Below are 24,962 nucleotides of genomic sequence, written 5' to 3' on the forward strand. Positions count from 1 at the left end.
ATTATAAGTGAGAACATGTAGTATTTGGTTAGTGTGTGTGTGTGTTTTTTAAGAGACAGGGTCTTGCTATGTTGTCCAGGATGGTCTTGAACTCCTGGGTTCAAGTAACCCTTCTGCCTTGGCCTCCCAAAGTGCTGGAATAACAGAAATGAGCCAGCCGGGCGTGGTGGCTCATGCCTGTAATCCCAGAACTTTGGGAGGCCAAGGCAGGAGGATCACCTGAGGTCAGGAGTTCAAGACCAGCCTAGCCAATATGGTGAAACCCTGTCTCTACTAGAAATACAAAATTCGCTGGGCGTGGTGGCGCATGCCTGTAATCCCAGCTACTCGGGAGGCTGAGGCAGGAGAATCGCTTGAACCCAGGAGGCGGAGGTTGCAGTGAGCCGAGATCGTGCCATTGAACATCCAGCCTGGGCAACAAGAGCAAAACTCCAGGCCGGGTGTGGTGGCTCACGCCTGTAATCCCAGCACTTTGGGAGGCTGAGGCGGGCGGATCACGAGGTTAGGAGATCCAGACCATCCTGGCTGACATGGTGAAACCCTGTCTCTACTAAAAATACAAAAATTAGCCAGGCATGGTGGCGGGCGCCTGTAGTCCCAGCTATTCGGGAGGCTGAGGCAGGAAAATCGCGTGAACCTGGGAGGCAGAGCTTGCAGTAAGCTGAGATCGCACCACTGCACTCCAGCCTGGACGACAGAGCAAGACTCTGTCTCAAAAACAAACAAACAAACAAAAACAGGTGTGAGCCACCATGCTGTTGTGTATTTTAGTCTAATGTATGAAGCAAAGTGCTGAATAGACATCTCATGGGTTAACGCACCACCACACATGGTCACAAACAACAGGGAGCTGCGCGGTATCCTTGAAGAGAGCGATGACAGGTTGTAAGCTGCTGAGGAAGATAAGCAGGCAGCTCTGTGCAGGGTGGGTTGAGACGGGTTACATGAGAGGCAGGGCACTGGCTCAGAGGTGGCTGCCACGGAGTCAGGTCAAGAACAACGGGGCCGCAGCCAGTAGAGTACACAACAGAGGATAGAACAGGAAACAGAGAGGACGCGAGGGCGTGTTCCAGGGTGAAAAACACAAACTGCCATATTCATTTAGTAAAAACTTGCCACTTTTGGGGAAACGATTGTTTTTTGTTTTTGTTTTTGTTTTTTGAGATGGAGTCTCACTTTATTGCTCAGGCTGGAATGCAGTAGCGTGATCTTGGCTCACTGCAACCTCCGCCTCCCGGGTTCAAGCGATTCTCCTGCCTCTGCCTCCCGAGTAGCTGGGATTACAGGCGCATGCCACCACGCCAGGCTAATTTTTGTATTTTTAGTAGACACGGGGTTTCACCATGTTGGCCAGGCTGGTCTCGAACTCCTAACCTCATGATCTGCCCGCCTTGGCCTCCCAAAGTGCTGGGATTACGGGAGTGAGCCACCGCGCCCGGCCACTAGAAGAGTTTTAATACACATGTTATGGTGTAATGAAATGGTTCACTCTTTTCAGCATCCAATCATCTTTTCTAAGTAAACTGCTGCATTTCTAACTGCTTCTTCTTGAGGCAATAAATGCCATCTCATCTTTATTTTGTGCTACTAGAAGATGCTATCCCTTAAAAATGACTGTGTTCCCCAAGAATGTGTTAATATAATTTTGGATGCAATGCAAAATACTTTTTGTGGTGGTCTTCATCAAATATAAAAAGCAGTACCGAAGCTGTGAATGCTGCAAGCTACACACACCCTAGGAGAGAGCGCTCCCTTGTGGGAATCAGTAACATCAACAGATTCAGACACACCAACAGCTGGCTCCAACGCGGGGAGCACTCAACAAGTCTTGACACTTCTGTGTTCTGATTTCAACAGCTTTGATTGATTGATTGATTGATTGACGATTGAGTGATTGATTGAGACGGAGTTTCACTCTGTCCCCCAGGCTGGAGTGCAGTGGCGTGATCTCGGCTCACTGCAACGTCCGCTTCCTGGGTTCAACTGATTCTCCTGCCTCAGCCTCCTGAGTAGCTGGGACTACAGGCGCCCGCCACCACGCCTGGCAAATTTTTTGTATTTTTAGTAGAGACGGGGTTTCATCATGTTGGCCAGGCTGGTCTCGAACTCCTGACCTTGTGATCCTCCCACCTCGGCCTCCCAAAGTGCTGGGATTACAGGCGTGAGCCACCGCGCTCGGCCTAATTTTTTTTTAATTATTATTTTTTTGAGATAGAGTTTCGCTCTGTCACCCTGGCTGGAGTGCAATGCCGCGATCTCAGCTCACTGCAACCTCCACTTCTTGGTTCAAGCAATTCTCCTGCCTCAACTTCCCAAGTAGCTGAGATTACAGGTGCCCGCCACCATACCCAGCTAATTTTTTGTAGTTTTAGTAGAGACAGGGTTTAGCCATGGTGGCCAGGCTGGTTTCGAACTCCTGACCTTGTGATCCTCCCACCTCAGCCTCCCAAAGTGCCGGGATTACAGGCGTGAGCCACCGCGCCCGGCCCTGCAATTCCTTTTCTAATGAAAAAAGTCATTAGGAGAATAAAATGAATTTGCATGGATAAAGCACTTTCTATGAAAACATCATAAAACGTTTGTTACACAAGTCAATGAATTAATAAACATGGAAAACCACATAACACACATACATTCAATAACACCTACTTTCAAAGGTGGTCACGTTCTTTCAAAAATAGTTCAGTCCTTCCGTTGTTTGCTCCAGACCCACTTTTGTATGACCCAGGACAAAAGAGAAAATTTAAAAACATTTTTGGCAGAGAATGCAAATCAGATTAAGTGACAGACCATAGTGATACTGAAAATACATAAATTCAGCCACTTCACAGTTTTGAATGAACAGAGTGCGTAATCCTTTTCATTTCCCCCTAAAAATGATATCTATTTAAAATAGATAAATATTAATGCCTATTTGGGGCCTAACTATTTACTATGTTTTTCACCAAAATAACTCAACATTCTGAAACAAACAAAGAAAGGATCTTACTTTTCCTTTGTCTATTATCCCTGATATCTTCATTTTCTCCAAGTGGAAGCTATTTAGCATCTGGCACGTGGGGTGGGAAAGCTGTTGAAACGGAATGTTTTTCCCTCACAATAGTACATGCAGTCCACCAACCAAAGTCTGAGGAACACCGAAATCAAGCCAACAAGTTTTTTTTTTTTTTTTTTTTTTTTTGGAGACAGGGTCTCACTTTGTCACCTGGGCTGGAGCGCAGTGGCACAGTCTCGGCTCATGGCAGCCTCGTCAACCTCCCAGGTTCAAGTGATCCTCCTGCCTCAGCCCCGCAAGTAGCTGGGACTACAGGCGCCCGCCACCACGCCTGACTAATTTTTGGTATTTTTTGTAGAGACAGTGTTTCTCCATGTTGCCCAAGTTGGTCTTGACCTCCTGAGCTCAAGCAGTCCATCTGCCTTGGCTTCCCAAAGTGCTGGGATTACAGGCATGAGCCACCATCCCTGGCCCAAAATATTTAAAATTCAAGTTAGCTGCACAAATACTACAGTAAGACAAAAGAGGCCAGGCGCATCAGCCTGGGGTCACGAGGTCAGGAGTTCAAGACCAGTCTGGCCAATATGGTGAAACCCCATCTCTATTAAAAATACAAAAATTAGCCGGGCAGGGTGGCAGGCACCTGTAATCCCAGCTCCTTGGGACGCTGAGACAGGAGAATCACTTGAACCCGGGAGGTGGAGGTTGCAGTGAGCTGAGATCATGTCATTGCACTCCAACCTGGGCAACAGAGCAAGACTCCGTCTCAGGAAAAAAAAAAAAAAAAAAAAAGACAAAAGACAGTCATGCTGTTAAAACGGAAATACTGGCTGAAAGGCAGCACCACTGTGTGAAGCAGAAACACCGCCACCAAGGAAAGCAGAATGGTCTCACCAAGAACACACTGGACTCGGGAGACGGATGACCTGATGACCTGGATTTAAATCTATGCTGCATCATTTCACACCCACTTCACCTTCGACAAGCGTCTCAATACCTTATTTTGTAAAATGAGACTGATAATTTCTATCTTAACCAAAAGATTATTATGAAGCCAAAACAGATAATACATGAAAAAATACTGTGTAAGTTACTATATATCTGTTATCTATATACAACGTTAGGTGTTATTACTACACCTCATCTCACTAATCATATTCTGCCTCGTATTATACTAACCTGAGTATCTGCCTTAATTCCCTCGAGCACCAAGATTAGAAACTCCTACAGGGTCATGTTGGTCTTTTTGAGGCAGGAAAATAGGGTCTGGAGTCAGGGAACATAAGGCACATTCACACTTCAGCTATGACAAGAAACATCCTCTCCGTGGGGCGTGGGCCAAGTAAATGACTTTGTAACTTTACTACCTCCTCTCCTTTCACATATGGCGTACCCCAAGTAAAGGGTATTTGAACTCACAAAAACTCTGTAACGCGGCCTCTGAGCCCCTGTGCCCAGGCTGCCCCTACACTGTGGAGTGTGCTTTCATTTCCAATAAATCCCTCACTGCTCCCTTGCTTTGTTAGTGCGTTTTGTCCAGTTCCTTGTTCAAGATGCCAAGAACGGCTGGGCACAGTGGCTCTCACCTGTAATCCCAGCACTTTGGGAGGCCAAGGCAGGTGGGTCACCTGAGGTCAGGAGTTCGAGACCAGCCTGGGCAACATGATGAAACCCCGTCTCTACTAGAAACACAAAATTATCCAGCTGTGGTGGTGGGCGCCTGTAATCTCAGCTACTCGGGAGGCTGAGGTGGGAGAATCGCTTGAACCCAGGAGGTGGAGGTTGCAGTGAGCCCAGGTTGCACCACTGCACTCCAGCCTGGGCAACAAGAGTGAAACTCCATCTCAAACAAACAAAAAAAGTGGGCAAAGGACATGAATAGACATTTCTAGAAGATACACAAACAGGCAACAAATATGAAAAAAATGCTCAAAATCACTAATCATCAAGGAAATGCAAATTAAATTACCAGAAGGAGATACCACCTTACTCCTACAAGAATGGTCGTAATTTAAAAGTCAAAAAGCAATAAATGTTGGCTTGGATATGGTGAAAAGAGAACACTTGGCCGGGTGCAGTGGCTCACACCTGTAATCCCCACACTTTGGGAGGCCAAGGTTGGTGGGTCACTTGAGGTGAGGTCAGGAGTTTAAGACCAGCCTAGCCAATCTGGTGAAACCCCATCTCTACTAAAAATAGAAAAATTAGCCAGGTGTGGTGGCACATGCCTGTAGTTGCAGCTACTAGCCAGGCTGAGGTAGGAGAATCTATTGAACCTAGCAGGCAGAGGCTGCAGTAAGCCTCCTCGTGATCCTCGAGATCACGCCACTGCACTCCAGCCTGGGAGACAGCGAGACTTCATCTCAAAGAAAAAAAAAAGAGTTTGAGACCAGTCTGGCCAATATGGTGAAACCTCGTCTCTAAAAAAATACAAAAATTAGCCGGGCATGGTGGTGTGCGCCTGTAGTCCCAGCTACTCAGGAGGCTGAGGCAGGTGATCCACCCGCCTTGGCCTCTCAGAGTGCTGGGATTACAGGCTAAGCCACTATGCCCAGCCCAGAAAAATAATTTTTAAAAAGGATCAGGGCCAGGCGCAGTGGCTTATGCCTGTAATCTCAACAATTTGGGAGACTGAGGTGGGAGGATCGTTTCAGCCCAGGAGTTCGAGACTAGCCTGGGAGAAACCCCCTCTCAACATGGAGAAACCCCGTCTCTACAAAAAATACAAAAATTAGCTGGGCCTGGTGGCGCGCATGTAGTCCTGGCTACTCGAGAGGCTGAGGTGGGAGGATCACTTTAACCAGGGAGGCAGAGGTTGCAGGAGCTGAGATTGTGCCACTGCACTCCAGCCTGAATAACAGAGTGAGACTCTGCCTCAAAACAAAGAAACAAAAACCACACACACACACACACACACAGTTGTACTAGTGGTTCCAGCCAGTGCAAGTGGGCAAGATAAACGCATAAAAGAATTAAAACTGTATAGATTCATAGACATGATTGTTTATGTAGAAAACCTGAAGGAATCTACAAGCAAAAGAAAGCAGCCCACTAGAACTATTACGTCCGTTTAGCAAGGTTGCAGAATAAAATATTAATAAACAAAAATAAATTATATTTCTTTAAAGTAGCAACGAGCAATCAAAAGAAAAATTTGAAATGTAAAAAGCAAGCATTTGCAGTCACATCAAACATTATTAAATGCTCAGGGGAAGATGTGAGACAATCGTTGACAGACCTGTACACACTGAACAGCACAAAACATTACTTAAGTTAAAGAAGGCCCAAATGGGCCGGGCGCGGTGGCTCACGCCTGTAATCCCAGCACTTTTGGAGTCCGAGGTGGGCGGATCACGAGGTCAGGAGATCGAGACCATCCTGGCTAACACGGTGAAACCCCGTCTCTACTAAAAATACAAAAAATTAGCTGGGCATGGTGGCCGGAGCCTGTAGTCCCAGCTACTCGGGAGGCTGAGGCAGGAAAATCGCTTGAATCCAGGAGGCGGAGGTTGCAGTGAGCCGAGATCACGCCACTGCACTCCAGCCTGGGCGACAGAGCGAGACTCCGTCTCAAAAAAAAAAAAAAGAAAAGAAAAGAAAAAGAAAATATAGAGATGGCAAATGGCACATAACAAGATGGTCAATATCATTTCCTAGTCACTAGGAAAATAGTCATTAAAAGTGCAAGATACCACCATAAACCTATTGGAGAGGCAAGATCTCAATGCCGGACTATGCTGAGTACTGGAGATGATGTGGAGGAATGGGAGGATTCATACGCTGCTGGTGAAAACGTCAAATGGTACTACCTTGTAAAACTACTGGATAGTTTCCAAAAAAGTTAAATATACTCCTGCCATGCCATCCAACCATTCCACCATTTATCCACAAGAAAGGAACGACATGCCCGTATAAAGACTTATACACAAATACTTACAGGTGCTTTATTTGTCATGGACAAAAACTGGAAACACCCAAATGTCCATCAAATAGGTGAATAAACAAATCGAGGTATATCAAACAATGGAATACGTCTCAGCAATAAAAGGAATGAAAGGAATAAAAGGAATAAACTACTGATAAGCACAGCTTGCAGTGAGCCGAGATCGCGCCACTGCACTCCAGCCTGGGAGACAGGGTGAAACTCCAGCTCAAAAAAGAAAAAAAAATGTTAATTGCTCCCCAAATCGATTTATAGATTTAATAAAATCATAAGCAAAATCCCAGCAGGTTTCTATTGTTGCTGGTCTGTTACTGAACTCGACAAACTAATTCTTAAATGTACATGGAAATGCAACAACCAATAAAATCTTGAAGAACAGCAAACCTGGAGGCTTCACATTACCGAATATTGAATTATTTTAAATCTAGTGTGGCACTGGCATTAGGACAAATAGACCCATGAGAAAATACATTGTGCTAGGTCCATCGGATCTCTATATGGAAAAAATTTTAACATCTCCCTCATACCATGCACGAAATAGATTCTAGATGATTCTAGATCTAGCTATGACAGGCAAACCATTCCTAGAAAATAACATAAAAGATTCATGACCTGGCCAGGCGTGGTGGCTCACGCCTGTAATCCCAGCACTTTGGGACGCCAAGGCAGGCAGATCACCTAAGGTCAGGAGTTCGAGAGCAGCCTGGCCAACATGATGAAACCCCGTCTCTACTAAAAATACAAAATTAGCCAGGCGTGGTGGTGCATGCCTGTAATCCCAGCTACTCGGGAGGCTGAGGCAGGAGAATCACTTGAACCTGGGAGGTAGAGGTTGCGGTGAGCCGAGATCTTGCCATTGTACTCCAGCCTAGGCAACAAGAGTGAAACGCCGTCTCAAAAAAAAAAAAAAAAAAAAAAATTAGCCTGGTGTGGTGGAGTGCACCTGTAATCCCAGCTACTTGGGAGGCTGAGGCAGGAGAATCACTTGAACCTGAGAGGTGGAGGTTACAGTGAGCTGAGATGGCGCCACTGCACTCCAGCCTGGGCATCAGAGCAAGACTCCATCTCAAAAAAAAAAAGATTTATGATCTTGGAATAGACAAGTATTTTTTAAATAGGACATAGAAAGTGCTTACCTTAAAGGAAAAGATGGATAAACTGGACTATATTAAAATTAAGGGCTTCTGTTCCTCAAAAGACATCATTAAGAGAATGAAAAAGCAAGGCACGTCAGGGGAAAAGACAGTAACAAAAACAACTCCAAAAACATACTAAATAAAGACGCTTAGAAATCAGTATCAAAATGACATCCCAATAGAAAACCGGGCAAAAAGTGTGCATGTAACAACAGAGATATCCAAATGTTCAATATATTACAAAGTGCTCACCCTCATTAGTAATCACAGAAATGCAAACTCAATCCAGAATTAAACCTCCTACATACCCACCTACATACCCACCAGCATCACTGTAACTAAAGAGTGATCAGGCTGATATAGTGGCTCATGCCTGTAATCCCAGTGCTCAGAGAGGCTGAGGCTGGAGGATCACCTGAGACCAGGAGTCCCAGACCAGCCTGGGCCACGTAGTGAGACTCCATCTCTACCAAAAAATAATAATAAATTAAATTACCCAGGCATGGTGACATGCACTTACAGTCCTAGCTACTCAAGAGGCTGAGGTGGGGCTGGTGGCTCACGCCTGTAATCCCAGCACATTGGGAGGCCGAGGCACGCAGATCAACTGAGGTCAGGAGTTCGAGACCAGCCTGGCCATCATGGCCAACCCCGTCTCTACTAAAAACACAAAATTAGCTGGGCGTGGTGTTGGGCACCTGTAATCCCAGCTACTCGGGAGGCTGAGGCAGGAGAACCACTTCAACCCGGGAGGCAGAGGTTGCAGTGAGCTGAGATCGCGCCACTGTACTCTAGCCTGGGCAACAAGAGCGAAACTCCATCTCAAAAAAAAAAAAAAAAAAAAAAAAAAAAAAAAGAGGCTGAGATGGGAGGATCATTTGAGCCCAGGGGTTTAAGAATGCAATGAACTATTACCATGCTACTGCATGCCCACCAGAGTGATAGAGAGAGACCCTGTCTCTTTAGGAAAAATAAAAAGTGATCATATCCAACATCAGTGAGGATGTGGAGTAGCTGGAACTCTCATACCCAGCTGATAGGACTGTAAAATAGTACAACTCATTTAAAAAACTTTTATAGTTTATCTACTGTTCATCTGTAATGACCCAGTTAATCACTTATAAATGCACACATGTATATACCAAAGTACTTGTCCAAGAATATTTGTAACATTATTTGTAACATCCAAAACATGAAAATACTCCAGTATCCATCCACAGAACAGTGGTATACAATTGCCACAGAGTACTACATAGCTATGAAAACACGCTATTATCACAATGACATGGATTCATACCACAAACACACTGAGAGATAAAACTCCAGAAAATAGTGTATGATTCTATTTATATCAAATTCAGAAACTACCAAGACTAACTGAAGTTGATAAAATACTAGTTTCCATTTTGGGGGTGAGAGAGTAAACACTGAGAGGGGGTCATAACGGGGTCTTATGGGATGCTGGTCCTGTTCTATTTCTTGATGTGGGCGGTGGTTAAATGGTGCATTCCCTTTGTGAAAATGCATTAAGCTATACACCTTTGGTTTATGTTTTCATGTTACACTTGAGTAAAAGTTTACTTTGAAAATACAGCAACAGCATACAAGAACATTTCCGGGCCGGGCGCAGCGGCTCACGCCTGTAATCCCAGCACTTTGGGAGGCTGAGGTGGACGGATTGCTTAAACCCAGGAGTTTGAGACCAGCCTGGGAAACATGGTGAAACTCCATCTCTACAAAAAATACAAAAATTAGCCAAACGCAGTGGTGCACGCCTGTGGTGCCAGCGACTCAGGAGGCTGAAGCAGGAGGATCCCTGGAGCCCAGGATGCTGAGGTCAGTGAGCCATGATCGTGCCACTGCATTGCAGCCTGGGCGATAGAGCAAGACCCTGTCTCACATAAAAATAAAAAAAATAACTTTCTGTCTCCCCTTATACACAGCAGGCCGGGTACCTCCAGTCCAGCACAGTGAGCTGGTGCTACAGGGGCTGACCCAGGCTCTGCCCCAAAGCAGGAGCTGAGACCGTTTCCTAGAAGGCAGGCCCACTGGAATTGTCTCCACCAAAAGCAGCTACAAACGAATGTGACCTTCAGGTATGAAGGCTTTGGTTTTCTAGAAAACTGTCATGGCACTGAGGCAACTTGACAACCCATAATTGCTGTTCTCCGTGTGGACTGTGGCTCTACTTGTCCAAGGTAAAGTATCTTAAATGGGAATGAAATACTGATCCAATTGTAAAATTTTTTTTTGAAAATTTCCAAATTAAGCTAAATTAAAAAAACAAAAATTGCCAGAACCTTAACCTACAAAATAAACTTTTTGGACAGTAGCCACCTGAGCTCTAAATAATTGTATCATTTATATTTCAATTCCAATACACTGGTGAATATACATATTGCAGCTTTTCCAAGACACATATTAATTATAAAACATATACTGACCTCGAAAATGTGTCTGGGCGTGGTGGCTCACGCCTGTAATGCCAGCACTTTGGGAGGCCGAGGCAGGTGGATCACGAGGTCAGGAGATCGAGACCATCCTGGCTAACACGGTGAAAACCTGTCTCTACTAAAAATACAAAAAATTAGACGGGCGTGGTGGTGGGCACCTGTAGTCTCAGCTACTCGGGAGGCTGAGGCAGGAGAATGGTGTGAACCTGGGAGGCGGAGCTTGCAGTCAGCCAAGATTGCACCACTGCACTCCAGCCTGAGCAACAGAGCGAGACTCTGCCTCCAAAAAAAAAAAGTTTAAATACTTTAAATGATCAATTTAGAATATATTAATAAGGGGGAATATAGTATTTCAAGAAAATACTGAGTTTTAATGAAGAGCAAAAGGTAGTATGACCTAATGAGACTCTTCAGTGATACAGATGAAATGAATTCTGTATTTGAATCATCAGCCATGCAGCTTTCAGCAAGTTCCTTAACTACTTCCCATTCAGCTTTCCCATCTGCAAAATGCAGGCTCACCTGATTATTATCGAGCACTTACGTGCTAGATTCCAGACATTGCTTAGTAACAAGCACAGTGCCTGGTGCAAAGCTGATACTCAATGTTAGCAAAACTATTATTATTATTTTTGGAGACAGAGTCTCGCTCTGTCGCTCAGGCTGGAGAGCAGTGGCGCGATCTTGGCTCACTGCAAGCTCCGCCTCCTGGGTTCACACCATTCTCCGGCCTCAGCCTCCCGAGTAGCTGGGACTACAGGCTCCCACCACCACGCCCAGCTAATATTTTGTATTTTTAGTAGAGACAGGGTTTCACCATGTTAGCCAGGATGGTCTTGATCTCCTGACCTCGTGATCCACCTGCCTCGGCCTCCCAAAGTGCTGGGATTACAGGCGTTGAGCCACCGCACCCAGCCAATGTTAGCTAAATATTAACAGTATCAATTACAATCCTACGAACTCAAAGAAACAGGATAAAACAACACAGGGCTTGGTTTTCCTGATCCAGGTTGGATCTGGGAGCATTCCCATTTCCTCTCACGGTGCTCACAAAGGCTTCCTTTAATGACACATTCTAGCATTTCACCAGTTTTCCATGAACTATTACTTGTTACAATTTTCAAAAGAACACAGGGTTCACACCTTTATCCCGATTTTTCAGCAAGCCCCACTCTCCTCTATTGTCCTAGGATCAGGAAGCAGCTAATTTGGGGTCTCATTTATAAGGCTCAAGGCATTTGTCTGGGACAGAGGCCAGTTAAATGTCTCCATTTACCCCACCAGTTTCCCCTTTCAGTGATGGAAGTTCATCCCCATCTTCCTATAGGACCGAAATTTAACTTTGCAGACGTGCTGTTCTGGGCACCCACCCGGAACAGAGCATGTACACAAACCCACATACTGTCGCTTCTAACATTTTAGGAAACTTTGGGTTTTCCTTTTCCAAGGCAGCAAAGTACTGAGATGTGTAATTAAAAACACATATTAGCTACATTCAAGTTGTAACTAACAAAAAACTTCTATTTAAGTCAACTGATCCTCAAAGGAAGACTCAAATCAAGAGCAGAAAAGTTTGGGGGCAATTCCCTTTCCAGCCCACAAATACAGGAACTGGGAGTGACACCGTCCTCACAGGGCTACGGCACCTTTCTGCAGCTTCCCTGGATGCCTTTCAATTTTTTTTTTTTTTTTTTTTTTTGAGACGGAGTTCTCTTATTGCCCAGGCTAGAGTGCAGTGGCGCGATCTCGGCTCACTGCAAGCTACGCCTTCCAGTTTCCAGCGATTCTCCTGCCTCAGGCCTCCCAACTCGCTGGGTGTAATTACAGGGCCTGCCACCACGCCTCGCTAATTTTTTTGTATTTTTAGTAGAGACAGGGTTTCACCATGTTAGTCAGGATGGTCTCTAACTGCTGACCTCGTGATCCACCCACCACGGTCTCTGAAAGTGCTGGGATTACAGGCGTGAGCCACCGCGCCCGACCTTTCAATTTTTGATAAGGATCTTTCCTTTTTTTGAGACAGAGTCTCACTCTGTTGCCCAGGCTGGATGGGGTGCAGTAGCGCGATCTCAGCTCACTGCAACCACCGCCTCCCGGGTTCAAGCGATCCTCCTGCCTCAGCCTCCTGAGCAGCTGGGAGTACAGGCCTGCACCACCACGCCCGGCTAATTTTTGTATTTTTAGTAGAGACGGGGTTTCACAATGTTAGCCAGGATGGTCTTGATCTCTCGACCTCATGATCCACCCGCCTCAGCCTCCCAAAGTGCTGGGATTACAGGCCTGAGCCACCAGCGCCCGGCCAACAAGGGTCTTTCTTATAAACCTGTACCAATCACCTCTTTCCTAATTACCTTTATGGGTTTCTCTGGGTGGCAGGTTCTGTTTTTTCGCCTTGCCAAAAATCGCCACACCTCTTGAAAATGCTCATGCATCTTGAAACTGCTGACTGAAAGTCTTAAGAAACCCTTTCACAAAGCAAAAATCATGCGAACCAACTCGAGACAGTTAACATTTGGTATTGCCTCATTACAAGATAAAATAAACAGCAGCAGCACCTCCGTGAGCCTGTTTCGTGACAAACACCCCCCCCATCACATGTGGTCATCTGAACTCTGCGAGTCCGTTCACGCATTAGTGTTCAGTGTGGCGGCAGCAAATCCCTGCATCCCATGAGTGGTGTTTTTTTTTTGAGATGGAGTCTTGCTGTTTCCCAGGCTGGGGTGCAATGGTACGATCTCCGCTCACTGCAAGCTCCGCCTCCCAGGTTCACGCCATGCTCCTGCCTCAGCCTCCCGAGTAGCTGGGACTACAGGCCCCCGGCCACCACGCCAGGCTAATTTTTTTGTACTTTTAGTAGAGACGGGGTTTCACCGTGTTAGCCAGGATGGTCTCGATCTCCTGACCTCATGATCCACCCGCCTCAGCCTCTCAAATTGCAGGGATTACAGGTGTGAGCCACCGCGCGCGGCTGAGTGGTTTCTTTAAACTCTGCAACAGACTTGACGAATTCCTTGGATTTTGACCTTTAAGCGTAGCAGGTGTGCTGGAAACAGAGCAAATCAACTTGAAAGCTTCTTGGAGGTTGCTCCAAACAGCAGCATGTGATTATATTCAATGGTCTCCCTATCTCTCGGAAAAGCAACTCACAAAAACATGTTTATTCTCATTGCCAGCACTCACTAAAGATAAACACTACTAGGATATCGCTTATCTGTTCATTTCCTAAATCTCTGCTACTAACACTTTAAGCCGAGAGTAAACCTGCAGTCTCAACATCGAATTTTAGAAGACAAGTGTGACGAGGAAGCATTTATCAACTGAAAAATGTTTACTGACACAGGGAATCTAGAAATGTACCTTCCAGATACATACAAATATTTAAGCAGAAACTGTTGCAAGGGTATTTACTGCAGCACCTGCCCAAAAGGAGCAAACTGGTCTTAACAAAATCAGGTGTACATCCATGTTACGCAGTCAGAATGAGACACATCTAAATGCCTAACATAGAAAGATCTACAGTAACTAGGTATCTATACACATTGATGTATAAACTGTTTAGGGAAAGAAGCTTCTTATACAGTGTTTCTGGGAAGGGAGACTGCTATACTGCTATCTATAATGTGTGTATGGATTACTAAGAAAGGATTGAGTAATTCTCCACTACTGCCACTGGCCTCTGGAGGAAGAGGGCACAGTTTTACCTTTAAGAATTATTATTGTAAGACATTCAGCCTTATTTGGTTGTACGAAATACTATGCTAGAAAATGATCCATAATTACACCTGGTACTACTCACGTTGTACTTTAATGATTAAAATAAATACCATGTTGCTGCCTGGTCTGGAGGACAAGACACGCCATCAACTGACTCAAGTGTTCTTCACAACCAGACTACAGGCAATTTTTCTCCAAAACGTACATCTTTGGGAAGCAAACAAATTATTTATGGAAAAAAAAAGGAATGTTTCACATTCAGGCAAACATAATACTGTCAGTGTGTTTGGACTAGAGATTTTATTTTAGAAGTATAAAGGATGGAGGCGCGATGGTATTTGGCATTTTTAATTTAGGTTTGTTTTATTTAAGTTTAATGTTAATTCCATGCTGTGTTTCAGTAAGAACAATACAGATTCTGCATCTGTGGCTCCAGTCAGATATCCAGTAGTACAAATTAGCTTCAAGTTACACATACTGAACAAAAGAGGTTGAGCGAGCGAAGGAGGGGAGGAGTGAGGGGAAGGAGGTAGGGGGAGGGGGAAGGAGAAGAAACAAAGAATTGAACAGGCATGCAGGCTTTTCCATACCACCTTCAACGCTAACCTGCTTCAGTGGGAGAGTAAAGTAGGCAAGAATGAGCAGCCACGGATTGTTGAACTGTTACCAGCACCATGCTTTTCAGCAACATTTCAGCAGAGTTTGAAACATTTTTTACAGCAAAACCATTACAACAAAGTCCCTCCCCAAACAACCTTTAACCATCTCAAGCTAACACCCAATTACTTTCAAACACTGGTATAAAATACAGTTTAAACAATTAGAAAAATGAAAACTGATACCACTTATGCCTCTATAGTGTGATGAACCTCTCTCTTAGATGCTTGCCTCACCTAGAGGTCTAATGGCTTTCAAATGTCATTTCCATTGCTAATGGTGATCCTGCCACATCTGGCACAGAGACAACACAGTAACGCTGAAAAAGCCTCTATGCAGTCCTGTTAGTGTCTTAAAGAACCTAAAAGCTGGGACCAGTAAAATCCACAGAAATTCACTCTTGCCTTTAAGAACTTTTGAAAACTGTTTTTAAAAAAAAAAAAAAAAAAAAAAAAAAAAAAACCAACAGGGCAGGAACCTAAATTCTGAGACCAAATGTAAAAGTCAGATTTGGTGGTTCTCAGTGACAATGGGGAGTTTCCTAGGGGTGGGATGGGGAGGAGGGGTGGTCAGAGATGGTTTCTCTTGTTGGCTTATGTCTCACTGATTTTCGTCTTCCACGTCCTGCAGCGCTTCTTTATTCTGCTCTTCACCTGTTAAAAAAGAAAAAAAGTTAGTTATTTCGTATTGACTACATTAGGCTATGGCAGCCACAAACAAAGGTGTCATTCCAAGCATAAAGACTCTTCTATTTGCTACGATTGATATTAAATGCAGGCAAAGGACTTGTATCATCCTTGACACCTGAGATGCCTAAGCCAAGAAGGGATTATGGTCCTGAAAGTATTTATTGGTCAACAGAATGAAAAAAACTGATGCGCAGTACAACTCAATGTTTTTATGCTAAATAAGCTCTTAAAGTAGACAGCCACGGAAACCATCTTACTAAAATGACGTTCAAGCTTTCACATAAATCTTGGGTCAAAATACTCTTTCTCAATAACCTCACCTCTTCACGAATCAAGAGTATTTTGCAAACTTTTTGCAAAATCTAATTTACCCACAAGCTAATTATCAGAAACGCTTCAAAATAGTTAACTGAGCAATAAACTGTTCCCAAGAAGTTCTATCGCATTTTATTGTGGGGTTCTGCTGTTATAAATATTTCACCTTTTGTATCTTGGCCAGATACATCAAACTATAATCAGATTTTACTTCAGAGTGAAACACAGCATGCTCAAAGTAAATCAGACCACTGAGGTTATTAAAGAATGGCATTTGGACCACTTCACTCATGCTATTTGTCTTTGCCTTGAAAGAGGGTGATTACCCTAAGGAGTTTCAACTGCACTACGACATGCAATAGAAAGCCAGCCTATTGGTTGGAGGGTCATCTACCTATTAGTATGCATTAAACAAGTCAGCCAAAATAAAGAAGCATGCAGGCTTTTCCCTTAAAAATGATGTAACAGGTAAAAGTTACATTCACTTGTACTTTAAAAAAACCACTTACAATTACTACATAGTTAACTAGTTTGAATCAAAATAAATGAAAAATCAACCCAAGAATCATACATGTTCAAATGACCATCCATTCATAATGCTTGGTAAATTATTTAATTAGGATGGACAAGTAACACCAAACTAGCTGCCTACAAACATGAAGCATTTACACTGAGTACAGCTTTGAAACAGCCTAAAAGATCTCAAAATGATAAATGTCACAGCATTAAGGTTTCAGTAAAGAGTTTTCAAATCTGTGATGGAAATGCTTGACATTGATGTGCGACTTCAAAAAAACCACTTTACAGCCTCAGCAACACAGTGAAGCCCTGTCTCTACAAAAAATAAAAATAAGGCCGGGCACGGTGGCTCACGCCTGTAATCCCAGCACTTTGGGAGGCCAAGGCGGGCAGATCACGAGGTCAGAAAATCAAGACCATCCTGGCTAACACAGTGAATCCCCATCTCTACTGAAAAAATAATACAAAAAATTAGCCAGGCATGGTGGCACGTGCCTGTAATCCCAGCTACTTGGGAGGCTGAGGCATGAGAACCGCTTGAACCCAGGAGACGGAGGTTGCAGTGAGCCAAGAACATGCCACTACACTCCAGCCTGGGTGACAGAGTGAGACTCCGTCTTAAAAAAAAAAAAAAAGGATAAATAAAACTAAAAGTAAAAAACTATGTATGCTGGAGCCAGGCGTGGTGGCTCACGCCTGTAATACCGGCACTTTGGGAGGCCAACACAGGTGGATCACGAGGTCAGGAGATCGAGACCATCCTGGCTAACACAGTGAAACCCTGTCTCTACTAAAAATCAAAAAAAAAAAAAAAAAAAAATTACCCAGGTGTGGTGGCAGGCGCCTGGAGTCCCAGCTACTCGGGAGGCAGGAGAATGGCGTGAACCCAGGAGGCGGAGCTTTCAATGAGCCAAGATTATGCCGCTGCACTCAAGCCTAGGTGACAATCGAGACTCCGTCTCAAAAAAAAAAAAAAAAAAACTACATACGCTGGGCATGGGGCCACATGTCTATAGTCCCAGCTACTTGGGGGGCTGAGGTGGGGGAGTTCTATTTCTGCAGTGAGCTTTGAATGCCACTGCACTCCAGGCTGGGTGACAAAGCAAGACCCTGTCTTTAAAAAAAATTTTAAAACCTGGCCAGGCGTGGTGGCTCACGCCAGTAATCTCACCACTTTGGGACGCTGAGGCAGGTGGACCACCTGAGGTTGGGAGTTCGAGACCAGCCTGACCAACATGGAGAAACCCTGTCTCTACTAAAAATACAAAATTAGCCAGGCGTGGTGGCGCATGCCTGTAATCCCAGCTAGGGAGGCTGAAGCAGGAGAATGGCTTGAACCCAGGAGGCGGAGGTTGCAGTGAGCCGAGATGGCACCACTGTACTCCAGCCTGGGCAACAAGAGCAAAACTCCGTCTCAAAAAAATGTATAAAATTTAAAAACTACTTAAAATACATGAAGATCTTTAATTCATAATACAGAAAAAAAACATGCAAAGGCAAAAAAAAATTGCTTAGGGATGAAAGAACTGATGGGCACCCAACTGTTCTCCAAAGGACAATAATGTATTCAAACGTAGGAAACATGATAGGAACATTCACTCTAACAGCAAATCACTGCCAAAATATTAACACACAACACTAGAACACAACTCGCTCGTAAGCAACCATGAGATGTGCCAGAAGTTCCAAGTAACTTTGGCATAAAAATGTCACTGTCATATACATCACATCCAACCACAGCAGGCAGGAGGAGCAGGCCAGAAAAGGCTTAGGTCAGCGCCCTGGAAGGTGTGACAGGCAGAGTCTGTAAGCAACAGGACGATCATACACAGGCATGATTAGTGAAGAACCAAAACTGAAAGCGGAATTCACTGTGCCATGAACATGACTTACAAAGTAGAGTTTTTAGGAAAGGAAGAGTTGGGTTTTCCTTTAGGAATCTATATTGCAAGGAAAAAGGGAGGGAGAACAATCATATGAAAGCAACATTACAAGAAAAATAAACCAACAGAGCAGGACAAAGGAAAACATCAATGATACAGGAGCCAGACTTTGGTCTTACTTTGTGTAAACTTCACTCTAAGAAACAATCTGTCTACTCCTCCTCCCTTCTACTCTGAGAAGGAAATAATATCCTCTTGAAAGGCATGCAGATATTAGGGGAAAAAGGATTCCTTGGATATGTTTCTTTGCCCAGTGTATCTACATTTTGGAGAGAGAGGAACAGGCAGGGAGAACATGTATTTCCTACCTATGGATTCGCATATGAAACAATCCTCTTACCACAGGTAAGGGGACTAAAATCACTTGAGAAAAAGCAATGATCCCTCCCTTTAAAGAAATTATGTTCCAACATGCTGGGACAGACATTAATATATTCTAAAGTTAAAAGACATAAACACCATGTCTCTTTAAAAAACAAAACAAAACAAAATCTAAATAATCCTTAAACTAAATGCAAAGTCACATCCTACCAGACTGCCAATTTCATGACGATTCTCCTATATTCACCACGGAACCCAAGTCACAAAAGTAGCATTTTATTTTGTGAGATCAAGTTTTATGTTGCCCAAGCTAGTGTCAAACTCCTGGACTCAAGTGATCCTTCTGCCTCACCTTGCTGAACAGCTGAGATTACAGGCAGGCACCATTGCAGTTTCAAAACCAATTTATTAAAAAATGTAGGCCGGGAAGAGTGGCTCACGCCTGTAATCCCGGCATTTTGGGAGGCCGAGGCGGGCGGATCACGAGGTCAGGAGATCGAGACCATCCTGGCTAACACAGTGAAACCCCGCCTCTACTAAAAATACAAAAAAAATTAACCAGGCGTGGTGGCGGGCGCCTGTAGTCCAAGCTACCAGGGAGGCTGAGGCAGGAGAATGGTGTGAACCCAGGAGGTGGAGCTTCCAGTGAGTCGAGATAGCGCCACTGCACTCCAGCCTGGGTGACAAAGCAAGACTGTGTGTCTCGGGGGGGAAAAAAAAAAAAAAAGATGTAATACTAGGCCAGGTGCAGTGGCTCGGACCTGTAATCCCAGCACTTTGGGAGGCCCAGGCAGGTAGATAACAAGGTTAGGAGATTGAGACCATCCGGGCTAACACGGGGAAACCCTGTCTCTACTGAAAATACAAATTATTGCCAGGCATGGTGGTGGGCATCTGTAGTCCCAGCAACTCAGAGAGGCTGAGGCAGAAGAGTCGCTTGAACCTGGGAGGTGGAGGTTGCAGTGAGCAGAGATCGTGCCACTATACTCCACCCTGGGCAACAGAGTGATACTCCATCTCAAACACTCTATTTTTTGACAAATTCAACTTCTCAATCTGATGAACAATTTCTTTGTACCCACAACTATTTGTGTATTCAGAGTTTGTTAGTTGTACCAGAATGTCAACAGACCACCTGAATTTTTCACTGTTGAACTATTTCATGACTGGAAACATTATATAAATAAAAGTATTTCACCTAATAAAAATTAAGTGAAAATTACTCTGCTTAACCAAATTTAATCAACTGATTTACAGACTCAATAAGGAATTGAACAAAAATGAATTTCACTAGATTTTTTTTTTTTTTTTGAGACGAAATCTTGCTCTGTCACCCAGGCTGGAGTGCAGTGGCACTGTCTCGGCTCACTGCAAGCTCTGCCTCCGGGTTCACCCCATTCTCCTGTCTCAGCCTCCCGAGTAAATGGGACTACAGGCGCCCGCCACCACGCCCGGCTAATTTTGTTTGTATTTTTAGTAGAGACAGGGTTTCACTGTGTTAGCCAGAATGGTCTCAATCTTCTGAACTCGTGATCCACCTGCCTTAGCCTCCCAAAGTGCTGAGATTAACAGGCCTGAGCCACCGCGCCCAGCCGAATTTCACTAGATTTTTAAAAACTGCGACCGAATTTCACTAGATTTTTAAAAACTGCGAAGGTATTACTGGTTTTTTTTTGGACGAAGTTTCTCTCTTGTTGCCCAGGCTGGAGTGCAATGGCGCGATCTCAGTTGATCGCAATCTCCAACTCCCAGGTTCAAGCGATTCTCCTGCCTCAGCCTCCCCAGTAGCTAGGATTACAGACATGTGACACGACGCCTGGCTAATTTTGTATTTTTAGTAGAGATGGGGTTTCTCCATGTTGGTCAGGCTGGTCTCAAACTCCTGACCTCAGGTGATCCACCCGCCTTGGCCTCCCAAAGTGCTGGGATTATAGGCGTGAGCCACTGCGCAAGGCCATATTACCCTATTTTAAGATGATCCATTTCCTAAAAACTGTACTCGACAACCAAGAATAAGGATTATCTTTAGTTCTGTACGTAGACTGACAGGTAGTCTACTTTGATTAATCAACGCTTGGTTATCAGTGATAATGAGCTACAGAAGTAATCCAGACTTGATTATGAGTTGGCATCAAATGTGTTGTTTTGTTTTGTTTTGTTTCTTTGAGACGGAGTTTTGCTCTTGTTGCCCAGGCTGGAGTGCAATGGAGCGATCTTGGCTCACTGCAACCTTTGCCTCCCAGGTTCAAGTGATTCTCCTGTCTCAGCCTCCTGAGTAGCCGGGATTACAGATGCCCGCCACCACACCTGGCTAATTTTTGTATTTTTAGTAGAGATGGGGTTTCTCCATGTTGGCCAGGCTGGTCTCGAACTCCCGACCTCAGGTGATCCGTCCACTTCAGCCTCCCAAACTGCTGAGATTACAGGCGTGAGCCACTATGCCCAGCATATGTTTTTATTAAAATAATAATTTTTAAAAAATGGCCAGGCGCAGTGGCTCACACCTGTAATCCAAGCACTTTGGGAGGCCGAGGCAGGTGGACCATGAGGTCAGGAGTTCGAGACCAGCCTGACCAACATGGTGAAACTCTGTCTCTACTAAACAAACAAAAAACTAGCTGGACATGGTGGCGCACGCCTGTAATCCCAACTACTCAGGAGGCTGAGGCAGGAGAATCCTTTGAACCCAGGAGGCGGAGGTGGCAGTGAGCCGAGATCACACCATTGCATTCCAATCTGGGCGACAGGGAGAGACTCCGTCTCACAAAACAAAACAAACAATCAGCCAGGCGCGGTGGCTCACATCTGTATTCCCAGTGCTTTGGGAGGCCGAGATGGGCAGATCATGAGGTCAGGAGTTCGAGACCAGCCTGGCCAACATAGTGGAACCCCGTCTCTATTAAAAATACAAAAAATTAGCTAGGAGTGGTGGCAGACACCTGTAGTCCCAGCTACTAGGGAGGATGAGGCAGGAGAATCAGAAGCAGGAGAATCACTTGAACCCGGGAGGCGTAGGTTGCAGTGAGCTGAGATAGTGCCCACTGCACTCCAGCCTGGGTAACAAGAGCAAAACTCCGTCTCAAAAAAATAATAATAATAAATAAAAACACACACACACACAAAAAACTTTCAAGTCAGGTCACTTTCATTACTTATTACTTTTACTCTGAAAAACATGTCCCCAGAGGTGAGAGGTATATCATTTCCTAAAGTCAATCCTTCTCCCCAAACTCTCCGCATGCTTTCCCTCCATCAACAGGCAGAGAGATACTAGTATCTGAGCTGGGGATGACTGTTAGGAGTCCACAGCTGTTTGGCCATTCTTCTTCATAGTTGTCACAACTTTTTTTCTTCCCTTAAGAGATGGCATCTCGTTCACTCATCTAGGTTAGAATGCAGTGGTGCAATTGAAGCTCACTGCAGCCTCAAGATCCCCCAACCTCAGCCGTCTGAGGAGCACGCGTTGTCACACCTGGCTGTTTTTTTTTTTTTGAGACAAAGTCTTGCTCTATGAAGCCTCGCTCTGTCACCCAAGCTAGAGTGCAGTGGCGTGATCTCAGCTCACTGCAACCTCCACCTCCTGGTTCAAGCAATTCTCCCGCCTCAGCCTCGCAAGCAGCTGGGATGACACGCACCCACCACTGCACCCGGCTTTTTTTTTTTTTTTTTTTTAAAGACAGGGTCTTACTATGTTGCCCACGCTGGTCTTGAACTCCTAGGCTCAAACGTCTTCCCACCTTGGCCTCCAAAGTGCTGGGATTACAGGCACAAGCCACTGCAAACGGCGTAGGATAGATTTTTAAGCTGGAAGCCACTTGTTCAGAGTTGGTAAATTGTTTCTGAGTCCCAAGGGCAGGGAGTAGCTGCCTGAAATGCTGTGCTGGGAAGTGTTCTGTGGCTCCATCTGGCACTGTTGCAAGTGTGTAAGTAAGTCCTACATATGAGAGTATCTCATGCCAATCCTGATCTAGTCAAATCCTAAACACACCACAGAGCTAGTAAATGTTAAAAGCTGAGTCACCTAATTCTCACTTTAGTACCATAACCCAAAAGTCACAAATCTGATTTGATCCTTCCAGAGAAAAGTCACATACGTGTCCACTTTCAGAAGCATTTTCAAAAAGTATAACACTTCCAAAGACAATACAGCAGGTCCGTTTCCCCAACAGAAACTACAGATAGCCTCAAGCAACGTGACATATGTTTTATGTTTCAGCCTAAGAAACATTCTTTTTTTTTTTTTTTTTTTTTTTTAGATGGAGTCTCCCTCTGTAGCCCAGGCTGGAGTGCAACGGCATATCTCAGCTCACTGCAACATCCGCCTCCTGGGTTTAAGCCATTCTCCGGCCTCAGCCTCCTGAGTAGCTAGGACTACAGGAGCCCGCCACCACGCCTGGCTGATTTTTTTTGTATTTAGTAGGGACGAGGTTTCCCCGTGTTAGCCAGGATGGTCTCGATCTCCTGACCTCATGATCCACCCGCCATGTCCTCCCAAAGTGCTGGGATTATAGGCGTGAGCCACCGCGCCTGGCACAGCCTAAGAAATATTCTTAAGGGAACCGCTGCTAAAACTGACATCAGACTTTGTTTCCAACCTCCTACCAGCACCACCACCACCAAATGTAAAACTATCTTGTAATGCTCATAACACACTAATTTCTCCTCTTCTCCATCCCTCTTCAACAATCTACCATGGATCAAAATGATTCTCTAGGGAGAGAATAAAATTTCCTTTAAAATCAACAAACATAACAAATTTGGGCTTCTGTATTTAAAGTAAACATTAACACACACTCAACATCACAATTAAGTTTAGTAAAATACTCAAAAGTGTTTGCAATGAAAACCTCTTAAGAATAAAAACAGGCCAGGCGCGGCTGCTTGCGCCTGTAATCCCAGCACTTTGGGAGGCCGAGGCGGGTGGATCATGAGGTCAGGAGATCGAGGCCATCCTGGCTAACACAGTGAAACTCCATCTTTACTAAAAATACAAAAAACTAGCCAGGCGTGGTGGCAGGCGCCTGTAGTTCCAGCTACTCGGGAGGCTGAGGCGGGAGAATGGCGTGAACCCGGGAGGCGGAGCTTGCAGTGAGCCAAGATCGCGCCACTGCACTCCAGCCTGGTCAACACAGCGAGACTCCATCTCAAAAAAAAAAAAAAAAAAAAGAATAAAAACAGCAGGGCGCAGTGGCTAACGCCTGTAATCCCTGCACTTTGGGAGGCTGAGGCGGGCAGAACACCTGAGGTCAGGAGTTCAAGACCAGCCTGACCAACATGGAGAAATCCCGTCTCTACTAAAAATACAAAAACTAGGTAGTAGTGGTAGCGGGTGCCTGTAACCCCAGCTACCCCGGGAAGCTGAGGCAGGAGAATCACTTGAACCCGGGAGGCAGAGTTTGCAGTAAGCCGAGATCGTGCCACTGCACTCCAGCCTGGGTGTCGCAGCAAGACTCCGTCTCAAAAAAAAAAAAAAAAAAAAAAAAAAGAGACCCAAGGGCCAACATTCAATTTCTCTACAGAATCCCAGAGGGAAATGGGAAACTAGTTCCCTTTTAGATAAAATATTTCAACAAACAGAAAAACTTCATCAATACCTACTGATACCATCTGGATTTAAATACACTTAATTTCAGCCCCCTAAAATTGAATCTGAAAAAAGATGAAATAAACTGCTTGCTCTCCACTTTTCCTGTCCTCAACCTTTGAAACAGTGTAAAGGAAGAGCTAAACTAAGTTCCCCAAAATGGAACTCGGTACTGTAGCACCATTTCCTATAAAGGCAGCAATTAAAATTTCATAGAGGGCAGGCAGTGAGTCGAAATTCTAGCTTGATGTAACGATAAGCCAAGGAATGTCTAAAGAGAGTAAAAACAAATCCTGCAACTGAAAGAGGTGCCTGTTTCCCTCCATGTTTGCTTACCGTCACCCTGCATGTCTGAAGTCCATAGTGTCAGATTATCACGTAACAACTGCATGATAAGTGTAGAGTCCTTATAGCTTTCTTCACTCAGCGTATCCAGTTCTGCAATTGCATCATCGAAAGCTGCTTTTGCCAACCTAAAGGTATTTAAATAAAAGCATTACAAAAATTAAGTCCAAAATCAGAATTAGAAATGACATGTTAGACATCAATCTTTGTTATTCCAGTGTGTAATAGTGACAATGATAATACAAAGAAAAAGCAAATACAATAAAAATTAACTTAAAGGTATGTGGAGCACTACTTCTTACTATGCTTTAAGTAACTGCTACTGATATGCTACAATATATATATCAA

At 44.6% G+C, this 24,962-nt stretch overlaps 1 protein-coding gene across 2 annotated transcripts in view; it reads right to left on the reverse strand.

Moving 5' to 3' along the window:
• Positions 1-14,578: 14,578 nt before the first annotated feature.
• YWHAE (tyrosine 3-monooxygenase/tryptophan 5-monooxygenase activation protein epsilon) overlaps positions 14,579-24,962 on the reverse strand; it is a 54,507-nt gene continuing 44,123 nt past the window's right edge. For both annotated transcript variants that reach the window (XM_024234708.3, XM_009251110.4), the window contains 2 exons: positions 24,606-24,742; positions 14,579-15,551 (listed from right to left, as the gene is read on the reverse strand). In XM_024234708.3, the coding sequence (XP_024090476.1) occupies positions 15,499-15,551; positions 24,606-24,742 (190 nt within the window). In that variant the 3' untranslated portion in view covers positions 14,579-15,498. The remainder of the gene's footprint in view (positions 15,552-24,605; positions 24,743-24,962) is intronic.

Source organism: Pongo abelii, chromosome 19, assembly GCF_028885655.2.
Source record: "Pongo abelii isolate AG06213 chromosome 19, NHGRI_mPonAbe1-v2.0_pri, whole genome shotgun sequence".
NCBI lineage: Eukaryota > Metazoa > Chordata > Mammalia > Primates > Hominidae > Pongo > Pongo abelii.